At 64.8% G+C, this 15,845-nt stretch overlaps 1 protein-coding gene across 4 annotated transcripts; it reads right to left on the bottom strand.

Annotated features, from left to right (window-relative positions):
* Positions 1–2,449: 2,449 nt before the first annotated feature.
* Positions 2,450–9,125, bottom strand: LOC111154662 (TNF receptor superfamily member 14). Of its 4 annotated transcripts, XM_022514457.1 has the most exons (8): positions 8,145–9,118; positions 7,335–7,443; positions 6,797–6,922; positions 5,400–5,555; positions 5,124–5,214; positions 4,232–4,392; positions 3,211–3,242; positions 2,450–2,954 (listed from the first exon to the last, which is right to left on the bottom strand). In XM_022514457.1, the coding sequence occupies exons 1-8, from the start codon at positions 8,211–8,213 to the stop codon at positions 2,880–2,882; spliced, it is 819 nt and encodes a 272-aa protein (XP_022370165.1). In that variant the 5' UTR covers positions 8,214–9,118; the 3' UTR covers positions 2,450–2,879. The 4 variants fall into 4 exon arrangements, with proteins under 4 accessions (XP_022370165.1, XP_022370168.1, XP_022370166.1 ...); XM_022514460.1 differs by lacking the exon at positions 5,400–5,555 and having other exon boundaries at positions 8,145–9,122; XM_022514458.1 differs by lacking the exons at positions 2,450–2,954; positions 3,211–3,242 and adding an exon at positions 3,249–3,352 and having other exon boundaries at positions 8,145–9,121.
* Between the last annotated feature and the right edge of the window lie 6,720 nt (positions 9,126–15,845).

Here is a 15,845-nt window from a genome sequence, read left to right on the forward strand (position 1 = left end):
CGGGACTGTCATCGGCCGCGCTGTTGCTGGGTGGGAGGAAGCTTTCCTTCCTCGCTGGGGCGGTGGACCAGCAGCATCCTCCTGCAAGGTCTGCCTCTTCCTGCCCGGTCATGGACCCCAGTGCAGCCCCTCCCTGCTCCACGGGGCCTGGCAGAAGAGGGCAGGCCTGGGCAGGGTGCCGGCCGGGCTGGCTGAGAGCAGTGCCCGGCAGACCCCGCAGGCGCTCCTCCGGCCCCCACCACCGTGCCCACTGCTCGCCCTATGCCCTGGATCGCGAGTTCTAGAGTGTCACCGCGACAGCCCTCGTCCACCGTCTGCCGCAGCCAGACCTGAGTTCCAAAGGGTGCAGGAGGACGGCCCGGTGCCGGGTAAGAGCTCATCAGCGTCCAGGACACCCACCAGAACCAGACTGCGCTCCACCCTCCCGGCCTCTTGGCAGGAGGAGGCCCGTGGGACTGGCTGGCGGCCACAGTGCCTGTTCAGCGGGACTCTTGCTGTGCTGCTGGAGGAAGCCCCCTCCCTCTCCTGCACACCAGGACCCTACCCCTGAGAACCCAGAATTGCCCGATGAGAGCACACTCCTCAAGGGTGTGGGGCTCAGCGTTCCCCCTGGCGCTGGAAGGGCTCAGGACTCAGCCAGAGACTGAGGGAGCAGCGAGGCATGCACCAGCCGCCCCGGTCTCCATTCTCCCGAGCGGGGACCCATGTGGGGGCAGCTCCAGTCCTGGGGCTCCGGCAAGGAGACGCCTGCCTTGCCTCCTGCCTGCACCAGGAAAGGACTCCCCGAGCCGGCAGGGTACCCTGAGCCCTGGCCGCCTGCTGGCCGGGGGGAAGGGAGCTGGGAGCAGAACGAGCCGCTCAGCTCAGTTCTCAGGCTGACTCAGGCTGGACTCGGGCTCGCTGGCCCGAGTGGCCCTTCTTCACTCCCTCAAAACCCTGGGCCAGGGAGGAGCCGGAGGAGAGGCTGTCGAAGCAGAAACAGACCGGGATAAAGTGGTCACGAGGAGGGGTGCAGTTTGCAGAGGGGAAGCCGACGGGCCTGCAGGACGGGCAGCCACAGGGGGCTCAGGGCTCCAAGGGCTGCGGGAGAAGGGAGAAGAACAGTGGGGAAGGGCTTGCAACGGCTGGGATGTGGACCTGCAGCTGGGCCTGGCAGGCTGAGGGCAGAGCTGTGGGGTGTGTCCCTTGGGGCAGGGACAGGCCTGTCCCGTCCTGTCCCATGACTTTCCTCCAGAAACCTCTGACCCGTTCACCCGTGGACTGGCGAAGAGGGGCCGCGTCTCAGGCACAAAAAATAAATGCCTCTATAGAGTCCGCGGGCGCATCTGTCGAGGACGTGTGACAGGGGCGTGTGTGGTTCCCCTGTCCCCAACCCCATGTTGCCCCCACCCCCGGTGTTCCTGCAGTCCTGGCTGAGGCACTGTGCTGCTCTCTGGAGCCCTTTGGGAGTCCCCTCTGTGGCCGTGGTGAAACCCTCAGATCGGTGATTCTCAGAACGTGCCTGATGGGATGGGGGCAGGGAGTGCACAGAAGGACTGGAAAGGGCTAAAATGTGGGGGCGGCTCGGAGCCGGCCCACGCCACGTACGGCTTGTAAAACTGTGCTTGGGAGGGTGTGACACGTTGAGTTCTGTGGTGCCCTCAAAGGTCACGAAACGGCTGAGATGTGATCAGCACCTCACCCGCACCTTCTGGGCTGGAATTCAAGTGTCCTCCTTGGTGAGCCCAAGGACACCTGGGCCAGGCGCGCTGCTCCAAGGGCACTGGGACATCGCGCTGGTCCTCACTGCCCAACCTCATGCCATGTAGACAATGGGATGAGGCACTGTGGTGGCCACAGTGGCCATGGGCAGGCAGGACAGTGACCTAAGTGGACCCTCAGGTGGGACTCTCTGGGGGCGCTTTGGGCAGATGGGTGATGGTTAGAGCGGCCGCATCCAACGCAGGGAATGTTGAATGAAGGGAGGGAGGTTGCACTCTGAGCCCGTCCCTGGACGTGACCCCTTCCTGAGGCCCTGGCCTGGGGCCCCCCGCTCCCGTGAACAGCCCAGCGCTGTCTTAGAGGACAGTGTGCGGCCTGCTATGCTCACTGTCACTGGGATGCCACTGGATTGGGGATCCTCAGGGACAGAGTGGGGACTCTGCTTCAGAAACGAGCCGAAGGGTGTCGTGTAAGACAATTCTGGGACCACGCCAATCCCCAAAGTAAGGGCAGTAGCAGACTGGAACGCACTGCTGAACTAGGCAGCGAGGGGCGCCGCGGGGCGGGCTACAGGGCGCGGGGAGGCTGTCCGGCCCAGGGACGCGGACTTGCCGGTGCGCAGAGAAGGGTGGTCACGCCACAGGCTGGGAAGCCTCAAAACTCACTGTTCAGGCAAAACTCATCTGTGGGTGGAAGTTTCAGGAGAAACAGGGTGTTCCCATACTCTCAAAGCATCTGCAAAGTACAGTTTCTAACAAAAAATTTTAAAAAATGTTTATTGGTTGAGTAATCTTAATCCCATTGAGAAATGATTTATGGCCTGTGTATCACGCCGGATTCGTGGTCAGTCCCGTGTCGCCATGAGGTAGGTGCCGACAGGCCCATCCTGCAGATGGGCAAGCTGGGGCTTAGAGGGCTGGGGGGTGAGTGGAGCTTGGAGCCAAGAGTGGGTTGTGGCTGGGCCTCCACCTGCGTAGAGGTGAGGGGGGACCTCTGGGCCCTTCATGAGATGGATGGGATATGGGTGGGGTCCCGAAGGACCCCTGAGCAGGGCCGGTTTCGCTGTGTTGGGTAGAGTGTGAAGTCAGCCCAGGGAAGGGCCCCTGGGGACCTGGCACCTTCTAGCAGGCACAGCCCAGGACGGCTTGGGTGTCTGCCTCCAACGATCCGTAAGTGGGTCATTCCGTCCCAGGGGACACGGACGTTGTCTCCTCCATAGCCACTGTGGTGACGTCCGGTGGGGCCCGCGGGACCTGGACGGGCAGACACGGCATCCCCTTCTGTGACCACCTCATACATCCAGCACCGAGACGCTGCCCGCCCCGCGTCCAGCAGGGGGCCCTTGTAGTGCTCAGGGTCAGTCGGGCTTCTCAGGCAGGACGGGGCCTCCCCTCCCGGGTTGGCCTGGTCTCACTCTAAGGACTCAGGGCTCTCTGAGAACTGGACCCCCCGCCCACCTGCCCCAACAGCATCACCTCCATTGGGCCGGTGGGGGATGATCCGGGATACCTGGTGAAATACTCCCGCCTTCGTGGGTCCCCCTGAAAAACAGAGTCACGTCGGGGTCAGTCTCGGCGGTCTCACAGTGACGGGGCTGGAGGGACCGGAGCTCCTGGCTTCTCCCTGTGTGGTCTTCCTTGAGAGAAGGACCCTCCGGGAGAAAAGCCAAACCCATGTGGACAGGGCTCCTTGCTGGACTTGTCCAGTTGGGGGAACAGGACATGGGACAATGTGGGGACACCTCCTGCCCAAGTCTCCAGCTGCCAAACCCTGTCCCTAACTCACTCCAGTGTGATGTCACCCAGGGAAAGGGAGTAAGCACTTCACAGAGGACGGTCGCCCACCCTTCAGGGAGCAGGTGCCCCAGAATTGGGAGAGAAGGAACAAGCGCTGGCCCTTGGCCAGCCCGCTCAGAGCCTGGGGCCCTGAGACATGCCTGCAGCCTGGGGGCCCCGGGGTGAGGACCCAGGACACATTAGCTGACAGTGGCCCGAGATGCTGGCTGACCTTTCCCATTTGGACTCTACTGGGTGCCTGCTCCCTGTTGGGCAAGCACAGGGCTCCCCAAAGGCCAGAACCAGGTCTATAGAGCCAGGGCCTGGCCCGATGTGGAGCCCAGCGCAGGCAGGAAGGAAGGAGTGAAGGTTGTGTAGCTTCTGGGGGGACTCGGCCTTGCCCACGGCAGGGCTGCTGTGGCCCCTCCAACCCAGCCCTGTGCTCCCCCCACGCTCTCCGCCTGCCCTGTGCTTCTCTGTCCCTGAGGGCAGACAGGGCCTTGGAGTTCATAGTGGGGAGTGGGCATGGGGAGTATACGGCAGGGGGTTCCTGGCGCAGGGGGCCCTGTCTGCCTGGCCCTCCGCCCCCAGAGATCCCATGACACCAGGACTCCCACTCAGCGGGAAGCACCCCCAGGCCGGCACAGCCCCCCAAGAGGAGCCAAGGAGTCCCGGAGACGCTCCTGCCGGCCGCCTGTGCCCATCAGAGGGAGAGAGCCAGGAGACGCCCCGACGGGACCCAGCACGCAGCTCACCAGGCGTCCGTCTCCTTCTCATCCTTATCCCGAGGACTAGGAGGCAGAACACCCCTGCGGCTACAAAGACGCTGCCCACCACAGCGGGCAGCAGGGAGGAGCACGTGACGTCTGAGCTGCTGGTCCCAGGCTCCGCTTGTGTCTGCAAAGGGCCGTCGCACCTAGGAGAGAGCAGCGGGGAGAGTGCGAGCTGCTCGGCCGGGGCCTGGCACTCAGAGCCCGGAGGGTCCCCGAGGGAAGGCGGCTGCCCGTGGCGCGCGCTCCGGAGGCTCTGGGTGGGAGCTCCCTGCTATGGGCAGGCGGAGGGAGGGAAGAGGTGGGAAAACAGGGATGCCCAGGGAGAGGGACGGGGACAGGGATGGGGTCAGAGGAGACAGGGCAGAGAGAGCCCAGATCAGGGGGGCACAGAGGGATAACCTGGGAGAGGCAGGATGGTGAGAGGACCCGCCCCTCCCCCCAAAGCAGCCACGTCTGGTCATCCCAGGTTCCCCTCAGGACCCAAGGATGAGCATTTGGGAGTCCTGTCACCTTTCAGGTTCCCTGAGAACCTCGACAGCTCTCCCCTGACTCCAGATTTGCTAGAAGCCCCCACAGCCCTGGCATCTGAAGATACCCCAGAACCACAGGTGCCCCAGAAATCTGGCAGCACCTCCCTCCAGATCTGCCCCAGGACAGAAGGTCCATCCTTGGCCTCCGGGAAGCTCACATCAGCTACCGTGCTGGGGGCGTGAGCCACAGGGTCCAGCAGCTGCTGTCCTGGAGGCCGGCCCATGAAGGGGAGCAGGGGGAGCCCTGGAGTTTCTGCTGGAGGAGGGCCCTTATCTGCCAGGGGAGCGTGGAGGAGCCCCCCCCCCGGGGGACACGGAGCCGAGACCACCCCAGGGTCACCTACGTGCTCCAGGGCTGGCACTCCTCCAGGGTCCCACTGGGTGAGAAGGTCCCAGGAGGGCAGTCTTCACACACCCTGTCCTGCCGCTCCGTGCCTAGGAAACAACAGGGCCAGGCAGAGGGAAGGCGGAGGGCCCCGGCTAGGAGGGAAACTGGGTTCCCCCCCAACACACATGGGCTTGGGTCCAGGGTCTGTCTTTTCGGAGGGTGCCAGGGACCAGGCTGCTCAGGGGCTGAGCAGAGAGGCCAGGGGTCGGGGCACCCAGGGTCTGCGGCTCACCTCTGGCCTGCACCCTCTGGCCAGGTCTGCAGGGCGTGTGGGGACTGCACTCTGCACAGTCGTCCCCATCCTCACTGACGCAGAAGTGGCCCTGGTCACAGACGCACACTGTGTTCTCTGTCTGGGAGCACTTCTGCCTGGTCACCAGGCCCATGGCTGAGACCCAAGAGAAGGAGCTGAGAGCAGCTGCATGGGCTGCCATGGGCAGTGCTGAGCCCCCCATCCCAGGAGGAGACCAAGTAGAGGCCTGGACAGCAGCCACAGGCCTTTGGGCTCCTGTCTGTGGTCTGGGGATGGGTTGGTGACCAGCTCCCTCAGCCCAGCTTTGCAGCCTGCTGTGTGTGTGTCTGGGTCCAGCTGTGCTCCTGCTGGAGGACCCGGCCAGGTGCACGCCCTGCTCAGCCCAAAGCTGGGCCTGCGGGTGCTGGACACAGGGTTGTGTGTCCCAAGGGGCTCTGAGGGACAGGAGCAGCAGCAGCCGGCTGGACAAGGAGGAGCTTCAGGAGGATGGTGAAAGGCTGTCCTCGGGAGGGGAGCCAACCCGACGGGAAAACAGCCTCGTCCCCGCTGGGGAAACGGCCTCGTCCCCGAGGGGCCCACACAGGAAGTGAAAACCACAGTCAGCGGGGGGGCAGTCCCAGAAGGCAGGTCCCAGCCCTAGGCCACCCATGCCTGAAGACCCTGCCCCTCGGGCAGGTCCCATGCTGCAAACAGGCTAGTCAGAGCCAGGTGAGAGCCCCTTCCCCAGCCGGCAGAGGGGCTGGGGTCATGCCGGGCCTGGGCTCAGCCTTGAGCCCCTGCTGAGGGACAGCCTCTCAGCCATCCACACCCCAACCTCTGCCCCATAAGACAGGTGATTCCTTCGGGGCATTGAGGATCTATGGGTGAGCCGGGGGCTCCAAGACCTTACCCCTCCCTTCCCCCGGCTGGACCCAAAAGCACTGAGGCTTCTCCTGGGTCCTGCCTTTCCTCCTGGGGCACCTCCACCCCAGACCACCTGGCAGGAAGAATACAAGGGTCCGAACGCTGAGCCACAAGCAGGGGCCCTCCGGGGTGTGCTGTGGAGGTGTGGACACTGAGGGCAAACAAAGTCCAGTCCCCCAGGACCAGTGGGACGGGCGAGGCAGGACGGGACCCGTGGCTCGGGGGTCCACGTGACGGGTTCAGGGTGACGGGCTCCCCGCGCTCTGGACAGTGCAGCAAACAGGGTGCTGTGACAGTGTTGGCCCCCAGGGAGGCAGGTGTGGACAGAGGCGCACGTCCCTGGAAGGGTTCCCGTGCAGACACCTGTCCTACAGATGAGGTGGGATGCGGCACAGCGGTCCCGGCCCTGTGGGTGCCCACTGCAGCGGGCCGTGGGTCCCCAGTGGGGTGGCGGCTGTGGCCAGGGCTCCTACCTGGGTCACACACTCGGCACTGTAGGCACTCGCTCAGGCCATTGAGGTGGGCCGTGTAGGTCCCCGGGTCACAGGGGGCACACACCGTGCCAGTCAGCTCCCCACAGGCCTCCTTCACCCGGTAACCTGCGCCCAGGGGGAGCTGTGTCACTTGGGCCTGGGGAGGGCCCTGCGGGAGCCACCCCGCCTGCCACCTTGAAGCCCCCAGCATGCGCTGGGACTGAAAGCCACCTGAGCTGTCCCCCACACCACCCTTCGTGTCCTGCTGCCTCTCACCCAAGAGGGCAGAAGGCCGTGGGAACATTCTGGAAGGAGGCGGAGGCCTCCGGGTGTCATGTGGGTATGACTGTGCCCAGTGCCTGCTCTGGCCCCGGCTTCTGGCCGTAAGTGGGCCAGCTGGGCCCCCAGGCCACATCCCTGTACCTTGCAGCTGCGAGGGTCCTGGGAGGGAGAGACTCAGCCCTCCCCGTCTCTACCCTACCCCAGGCTTCAGCTGAGCCCGGGCACTGGGGCTTCGTCCCTCTGGGGCTGCACCCACCTGGGCTGCACTTGGGACAGCATTCAGAGCCCACCGGGTACTCCTCCTCTTTGCACGGGGCCACGGCCAGAGCACAGGGGAGGGACCCCAGGAGCAACAGGTACAGGGCCTGCAGGACACAGGATCCGCGCTGGAGGGGAGGGGCGGCCAGGGCTGCCCGTGGGGCCTGGGGCTCACCCCCGTGAAATGGGGCAGCAGCAGCCCTTGGGGAGCCGCAGGGTCGGAGAAGGACGGTCGGAGGAGTCACCGGCCTGGCAGCGGAGACGGGGGGCTTCGGGCCTGACGGGGCGGGGGCCTCTCTGGGGGACTCTGGTTCCAGGGCTGACTCTGTCGGGCGCACCGGAGGCTTCCTGTGGAGTAACCAACAGCCAGTCCTGCAGCCCGTGCAGCAGGGTCCGGGAGCCGCCCTCTCTGCACAACTAAGGTTTTATCTAATCAAGTGTCGGCCAGGCTGGGGTGGAGGGCGGAGGAGGTTGGCGGGGTTCCCTGACGACCTGCTTCCGGTGAGCAGCCTCCAGGACTGGCCTGAGGGCCTGGAAGGGGGGTGGGGGAAGGGTGTCCACAGAGGACAGGAGCGTTTCAGCGGCTGCTCGGTATGGCTTCCTGCCACTCTACTCCCCCACTCTCGGGGATCAGGGGACGGGTGCCAGGGGCTGGGTCAGCGCAGAGCGACAATGCCCATGTGGGACCAGGAGCAGGTGGGGCCCAGGGCAGGGTCCGCGGAGAGAGCTGGGCACCGCGGGAGTCAGGACAGGGACACCAGGAAGCGCTGGGACGCGGACACACACACACACAGGCTCCAGGACTCACCTGGCTCAGGGCATCAGGCTTCGGTGCCCGGCTGCAGGGGGGCGGCTCCCAGCCTCCAGGAGGCTCCATGTCCCTCTTCAGGACCCCTCATTCCCTGGCTGCTGTCCCAGCACCCCTGCCGGCAGGCCCAGCCCGCATTCAACCCGGAACCTGCCTCGTCTAAATTGAAAGGGAAAGAGAAACTGGGGCCCCACGAGGGAGGCTCGGCTGCTGTGGTCGGTTCAGTCTGTCCCTCCCGGGCTTTGTCGGGGTCAAGCTGCCTATGGCCAGCACCCCACAGGAGCCCACAGGGATGGGAGAAAGGGGGCGCGGGGCCAGCTGTGCAGGAGGCAAGAGGTGACCACAAGGCAGAAGAGCTCGCAAAGGGAGGGCGAGGCCACCAGGCGGGACCACAGAGGCACAGCCGTGGGCACAGTTCCTCCTGCCCCACTCAGTGAGCCCCACTCCGTTCTGGCTGAGGAGTTTCTCCTGGCCTCCCTGTCCCTTAGCGGCCCCCTGACTTTGCTGTAGAGCTGGGGCCCCCCAATTGTGCGTCTGCGTCTCCTCGGCTACCCGGACACCCGGGGAGCCCCCGGCTGCTCCCCTCCAGCACCGGCACCAAGGCCACAAGAGGAGCCCTCCTGCTTTCCTGCCCCCTGTCACAGCGTCTACTGAAGCAGGGTGACCGGCCCCCCAAAGGACCCCGTCTCCCACGCAGTGCCCTCTGTCAGGGATGGGGGGGCTGGTTTCCACCTACACATTCCTGAGCAGAGCTCAGCACGAGGGGTCCCTCCCCGTGGGAGGGGGAGCACCTTCAGTGCTCCCACCCAGGGTGAGAGTGACATTTTGCTTTCCCTGAGCCGCACCTACTGTCCACACCGCACCTGTCCCCAGGATGGGGCTGGGCTGGTTCATTCCTGCTCCCATCTCACAGATGGGCAGGTGGGTCAGTGGGCTCAGAAAGCAACAGGGCAGGGTGCCTGGGTGGCTCAGTGGGTGAAGCCTCTGCCTTCGGCTCGGGTCATGATCTCAGAGTCGTGGGATCGAGCCCCACATCGGGCTCTCTGCTCAGCGGGGAGCCTGCTTCCTCCTCTCTCTCTGCCTGCCTCTCTGCCTGCTTGTGACCTCTCTCTCTCTTTCTGTCAAATAAATAAATAAAACCTTAAATTAAAAAAAAAAAAAAAAAAAGCAACAGGGCCTGGCCCCGGGTCTCTGGAGTGCAGACAGTGCTCAGACCCTAACCCTAATCTCCCCATGCAGCAGGGGCTCTCCCCACCTGGGCTTCCCCATACCACTGCGGCCCCCCGAGGTGGTGACCTTGTGGGCAGCTTAGGGGTGGGGGACCCCCACGTGCCTGGGGCCCCAAGACGCAGGCGGGGGGGCTGGCGAGAGGCAGCGCACCCCTGCTGACGCCTCAGATGGGACGTGTCCTGAGGGGTCTCCCCTGGAGCCCCACGGCTCCCACGTCCCCGCTCAGCGCTGGGGCTCATGCGATGGGCATGAAACCCTCTGACTTCCCTCATCCGTGAGGCTGCAAATCCATGACCTGTGGCGGCTTCCCTCCCAGCAGACCCATCCCGACCCGGCTGTGGGTATCCAGTTCCACGGGCCCCGGGCAGGTCCCCATCAGATCCTGAGGTGGAGCCCTCGCCAGGACCAGGAACCACCCCCTCAGTAGCTGACTGCTGGTGGCCCAGCGCGGACCGACCTTGAGCCCCTTCCTTGTCCTGACCTTGGCACCACGGGCCCGGGGGTCACTACCTAATCCCAGTTCCTGGGGACACTGAGGAGGACAGCCTTCGTGCCAGGGAAGGAAGCAGGCAGGGGTGAAGTCACGGGGGGTGGGGTGGGGGCTGACCGGTCCCCAGGACCAACCCAGCACAGCCTCCGAGGCAGGGCGGGGGCCCGGCGGGACCCAGGCCCTTGGGAGACCCACCAGACCCCACGAGCACAGGCCATGCCCCGACACCCGAGGGCCTGTCAGAGGGAGCCCCCACCCTGGACGGTCACCCCTTGTTGTCACCAGGGACACACAGGACGGCCGCACTCTGCCTTCTCATTTCCACACGGTCACTGGATGTCACTTGACAGATCGCCGGACAGACCACGTCCAAGGGGGGTGTGCGGCCCCGTTCCCGAGTCTGACTTTACAGGGGACGCTGCCCGGCCTGAGATGCGCCCGACTCCCCCCTCGCTCGCCCATCCGGCCGACCAGCACTCACGGGGCAGCTTCGTGTCCCGCGAGCGGCCCGCTGGCCAACGTCCCCTGCGGGTCCTGCTGGGACCCTTCGTGGGGACCCTCCCTCTGCCGGATGGCCGGGGACCAGCGAGGCCGGGGGCAGGGGGTCTGCAGGACCGTCAAGACGTCCGCTCTGGGGGTACTGGCTTGAACTAGTTGAGCAGGGCGACCTTGGAGATGGTCTGGACCTGCCCCTCTTTGCTCCAAGAGGCCAGGGACATGCCTCATGCTCTCGGGGTGCGCGGGCTGTCGCCCAGCAAGCCAAGGGTGACCCCATGCCCGCTGGGAGGGAGGAGTCCCGTGAGCACCTCGGGTCCTTCTGAAACAATGAGCAGCGACCCGGAGCGAGGCGTGCGGGGCGACGCGCTCCTGTGGGACTCTGACCTGGGACTCGGCCTGTGGGTGAGACCCCACCTCTGCAATGGGCGTGCTGAGGCCCACCCACTCGGAGAGCCTGGGACTCTGGGGGTGGCTGCGGGGACCCCAGGGGCAGGGGCTGCGTTCTCCTGCTCACCACTCAGTAAAAGCCCCAGGCCCACTCCCAGGCCTCCAGTCGCCTTGGTAAAGTCGGTCTCCGAGGACGCCCATGGGCCCCCTGCTCGGGTCCGGCCTGGGGCGGCAAACCCGTCTCCTCCTCCCCTGCCTGCAGCCTCCTTGAAGCTCCAGCGCCAGCAGCCCTAGAGAGAGATGCAAGGGACGCGGACAGGAGTCCCTGACCTCACGCTCCTCCTTCAAGGGCTGTCCCTGAAACTGGCTGCCTCCGTTGTGGGGTTCCCGCTCCCCAGGGCTGGCAGCCCCCTCCTCACAGCACCATCCCTGGCCTCTGGGGGCCGCACTCCCCGGCTCTGGAGCCGTGGGCCGCCCCGGATTCTTCCTTCCCCGGTGGTCTCCTTCGTCTCTCTGCTCCTCCTGCCTTAGTACCGGACACGAACGCTGTCCGTGGGAGACGGGGGCTGGACGCCTGCCCTCCGCCGCTCCAGCCGGCCGGCACCTTCCATCCGCAGACCTGCAAGGAGGGCAGCAGCCCCTGTCCTGGGCCCGGATATGGAGGGCGGGGGCTCCCTCTCCCCGCCACAGTGGAGGCATCTGCCCTCTCGGCTCTGCAGCCTGGTCCGGGAGCCGGCAGCTCCCAGGTGTCTCAGAGCACACTAGGGGCCCAAGGCAGGCTGTTGGGGTGCCGGCACTCGCTGTGTCCTGCTGCACCGGTTTAACCTCCCAACCCGGCCATGCTCCTCCTCAAGGAGGCGGCTGAGTGTCCCACTGGCTGGGACTGGCCGACATGCACCTCACAGTCACTCCCTAATTCCATTTGCAAGGGACCCTCCGGAGGAGATCCTGGGCAGCAGGGGACGTGACAGGGCAGGAGCACCTGAGTCATCACTGGGGAGTGAGGCAGGAGGAGGAGGCTGGGGACAGGGCCCTCCCCCTCCACTAGGTGCCCCTTGCTGGCCGTCACCTGCTAGGCCCTCCCTTGCTCACTGCTGAGCCCCAGGAATCAGCATGTCTGAGACTCCCTGGGGTCCCGCACCCCATCTTCCCTGGTGGGTGAAGTGAGCCCCTAGCTTGGGGCCTCTCCTCCCATCGCCCCTTGTGACCTGGGCCCCGGGACGGCCCCCCCGCTCCCAACTCAGCCCGATTTGTGCCCAGACGCCCCCGGGGCTCAAGCTGGGTGTCTCACCCTCAGACTGCGGGGAGGGCCTGGCCGCCTGTCCCACTGCCTCCCTGTGACCCCCGGTCAAGACAGTGCAGGGGAACCCTGGGAATCCCCCAGCCACATTTCCCCTTTCTTCTTGAGGCAGATTTCCCGGGGTCTTGCGGGGTAGGAGAGAGATGGTGAGGGCTTGAGCCGGACCTCAGAGCAGGAGCGGGGCGTCCTGAGACCCGGCCACAGCGGCGCTCCCTCCTCCCCTCTGCATTCAGGCTACCCTCAGTGCCCCCCGGTCTGTGTGAGCTCCGGGCTGGACCCAGTGCGGTTCAGAGGCAAAGCAGCCGGGTCCTCCCCTAAGCATGGAGCCACATCTATGAGCCAGAGATGAGTCACGTGGTGAGCACCTGCTTAGTGAGGGGCAGAGGCTGGGCGGGAGGAAGGGTGCGGCCCTGCGGATGGGGGAAAGGACATCTCTGAGAAAGAAGACAGTTGTGTAACATGGCTGGGAGTGCCTGGGGTCCATTCCTGGTGAGGCGGGAGGCTCGCACAGCACAGGGCTGGCCGGGGCCCCCTCCCACAGGGCCACCATGCAGTCTTCAGGCTCGTGGGGGGCAGACAGAGCGGACAGGAGGCCGATGGGCCAGCTCCCGAGTTGGGCCAGGTGGGAGCCCTGAAAGGCAGGGGACAGGGTGGGGAGGGTGCAGAGGGGAGGGTGGGGAAAGGGGACACCGGAGACGCCCGGAGGCAGAAAGCCTATAGGAGGCAGCTCCAGCGTCTGTGGAGAGGAGGGTGGATGGAGCAGACCCCACAGCATGGCCTCATGCCTGCGACAGTGGGGAAGGATGCAGGGTTAAGGGGTCAGAGCAGGGCCAGAGGGTGTGCAGGGCGCCTGGGGACTTCCCAGACGTTGAGGGGTCGGCTCCTGGGAGCAGAACTGGGGGGACGGTCTGCCCCAAGCTCCAGACTGGGGGTATCCGTTGCTGACCCCCATCCCCCTGCGCCCCTGCGCCCCCCAATGGGAAGACCCTCCCCTCTCACCCAAAACCAGGAGCCTGGAGGTAGCTGCGCCTCCCCCTGCCAGCCGGGCCCTTCCTCACCCGCCCCTCCCCAGGCACCCACACCTTCAGCCCTCTCTCCACTGCCTGGCGGTAGCTGGGGCACCTTTCCAGCAGCAAATCAAGCCATGTCTGCCACTCCCACATTGTCTGGGGCCTCGTGACCACGCGCCTCAGGCTGGGCTGCTTAAACAGCACACATCTGTTTCTCCAGGTTCTGGACACAGGAAGTCCAAGATCACGGGGCCAGCAAGGCCGAGGGCCTTGGCCGAGGCCTCTCTCCTTGGATCGCAGACGCTACCACCGTGCCATGTCCTCCCACAGCCTTCCTCTGCACACACACTGTTGGGGGGGGGGCAGAGCTCACATGTCCCCTCCTCTTTGTTTTGTTTTGAAGCCATCTCCTTGCCCAGCCTGCAGCCCAGGGCAGGTCTTGAACCCAAAACCCAAGATCAAGACCTGAGCTGAGATCGAGTCGCTGTCACGCAGCCCTAATTACCTCCGAGAAGCCCTGTCTCCCGCTGCAGTCACGGTGGGAGTGAGAGCCTGCACACGGGAATCTGAGGACACACAATCCAGGGCAACCTCCACCCAGAATGTGAGCTCCTGAGGGCAAGGAGCTCTGTCCCCTGTCACTGCTGCGTCCCTAGCAGGAGGCACGCAGCCCAGGCCCATGGGGACACGGGAAGCAGAGGAAGCCTCCCATCCGTGCAGAGTGGCCCACGCCATCAGCTGGGTTAATCAGTGACGTCACAGCGTGTCTGCATCGCCAGGAACACAGGCCACACGCTCACTCAGACACAACAAAGTCACTGCCAGGCCACGGAACCACCAGCTGACCCTGGTGGCTTGTCACACACATAGCCTGTGCCTCGCTCCATTCCGCTTCTGACGCAGGCAAGGCATGTTAATACCCGGGGTTCGTGGGACACGCAGGTCTTCAGGGCCAGTGTCCCCAGCAAGGAAACAGGGTGTCGGGACGGCCGAGACAAAACTGGCGGGCGCCACGTAGACGAGACCACGACAGCTTCCTGTCCGGCAGGACTGGCATTCGCGGTACATCCCAAACAAAACCAGTAACCACGGAATGTCATTCACCCGCCAGCTGGTCCCCAGAGGTCAGCCCACGCGACTAGCAACACGTGAGCCACAACCCCTCCGGCACACGGGGACCTGATCAAAGCCCTGATTGGCACACCTTAGCGGCCAGTCCTCGGGGGGGCCCTCTCAGGGCGCTGAAGACAGTTCCTCAAAAGTGCTTGTAGAAACCGCAAAAGGCACGTGGGTGCCTCACGTGGGAAGCAGCTGCCTTCCGCCCAGGTGGTGATCCCGGGGTCTGCAGGGATCGAGGGATGGAGTCGGGCTCCCTGCTCAGTGGGGCGTCTGTTTCTCCCTCCGCCCGTCCCCCTGCTCGTGCTCTCCCTCAAATAGATGAATGGGATCTTTGAAAAAAATAAATAAAAAATAAAAGTCCCTATATTTAAGCACCGAAATGGCAACGCTCTCGGGTCCCCTGTTTCTCCAGGCGCTTTGCACGATGTCGATAAACTTCGCTTTGCCACCCCTTGTCTGGCCCACCTCCTCGTTCTTCAATAAGCGCAGGACTAAAGTCCTGTAACATTAAGACACCTGGTCAGGAGCTCCCCGCTCCGGGCCGCCCTCAACGCACACACAGCCCCAATCCCCCGACACACCCTAAACCCCATGCCCACCGCCCCCGGAGTGATTCCACGCCAGCAATCCCCCAACCTCACAGCGTGGGCACGTGCCGGGGGGTCTGCCTGCCAGGCGTGGAGTGTCTGTTCTTCCAGGAAAGTTGCTGCTTGGGGCGCAGGGCGTTCTTTGTCAAGCAAATGCTGATCACCTGGGGGTAGCTCTGGGCGGCCAATGCACCCGAGGACCCAACACCCACACACACAGGCCTCCACGTGTGTATGGGACACATGGCACACAGCCCCACCGCAAGGCCTGCAACGGGCATCACGAATCCCGCCCGCGCCGTGCTTCCCTGCGTCCTGGAAAAGGTCGGGCCTCCTTCCGCTCAGCTCTGGCCGAGGACTAACTTCCCCTTTCTGCTTCATTCTCTTCTGCCTCGTCTGGGTTTTTTCATAACACCATGTTTCCCTTTTACAAGCAAAAGGCCAAAGGGCAGATGGATTGACATCATTGCTGGTGAACGCTGGGCCGCCAGGCCGGCCCCAGGGGAGCCCGCAGGTTCCCCAGAACACAGCCCTGCCCGGCAGCGAGGACAGTTCCTGTCTGCTGCACAGCCTGCTCCCCACCCCGCTGGCTGGTCTCCCCACCCACGCCCTGGCGCCCCAGCCCTCAGCCCCGGGCTAGGGGCTTGGGATTGAATCGGGGCCAGCGTCGGCCTGAGGGTCAGAACACCCACGCTCACGCCAGCCAGAGGGAGGAAGCAGCATCCCTCACAGATGAACACAGATGAGCCCGTACACGTTCCCCGCACCATGAGGGTCACTGAAGCTTGGTGACGGCATGGTTGACCTTGAGGACATGGGGCTCCGGGAGCTAATGGTTGACCTTGAGGACGTGGGGCTCCGGGAGCTCAGCCAGTCCCAAGAGGACAGACGCCCTCTGAACCCACTTGCACAAGGGACCTGGGTCGTCTTCCTAGAGAGCACAGGTACCAGGGACTGGGGAGGGCAGGGGCTGGGGTGTCAAGGGGACAGAGCGTCAGATGGAACGTTCCGGAGACAGGCAGCGGGGACAGGGAGTATGCTTCACGCCGCACACAGCTAGCACGGTGGCTCTCATGCATG

The sequence above is a fragment of the Enhydra lutris genome, unplaced genomic scaffold (genome assembly GCF_002288905.1).
Source record: "Enhydra lutris kenyoni isolate GAN:26980312 unplaced genomic scaffold, ASM228890v2 scaffoldscaffold38, whole genome shotgun sequence".
Lineage (NCBI taxonomy): Eukaryota > Metazoa > Chordata > Mammalia > Carnivora > Mustelidae > Enhydra > Enhydra lutris.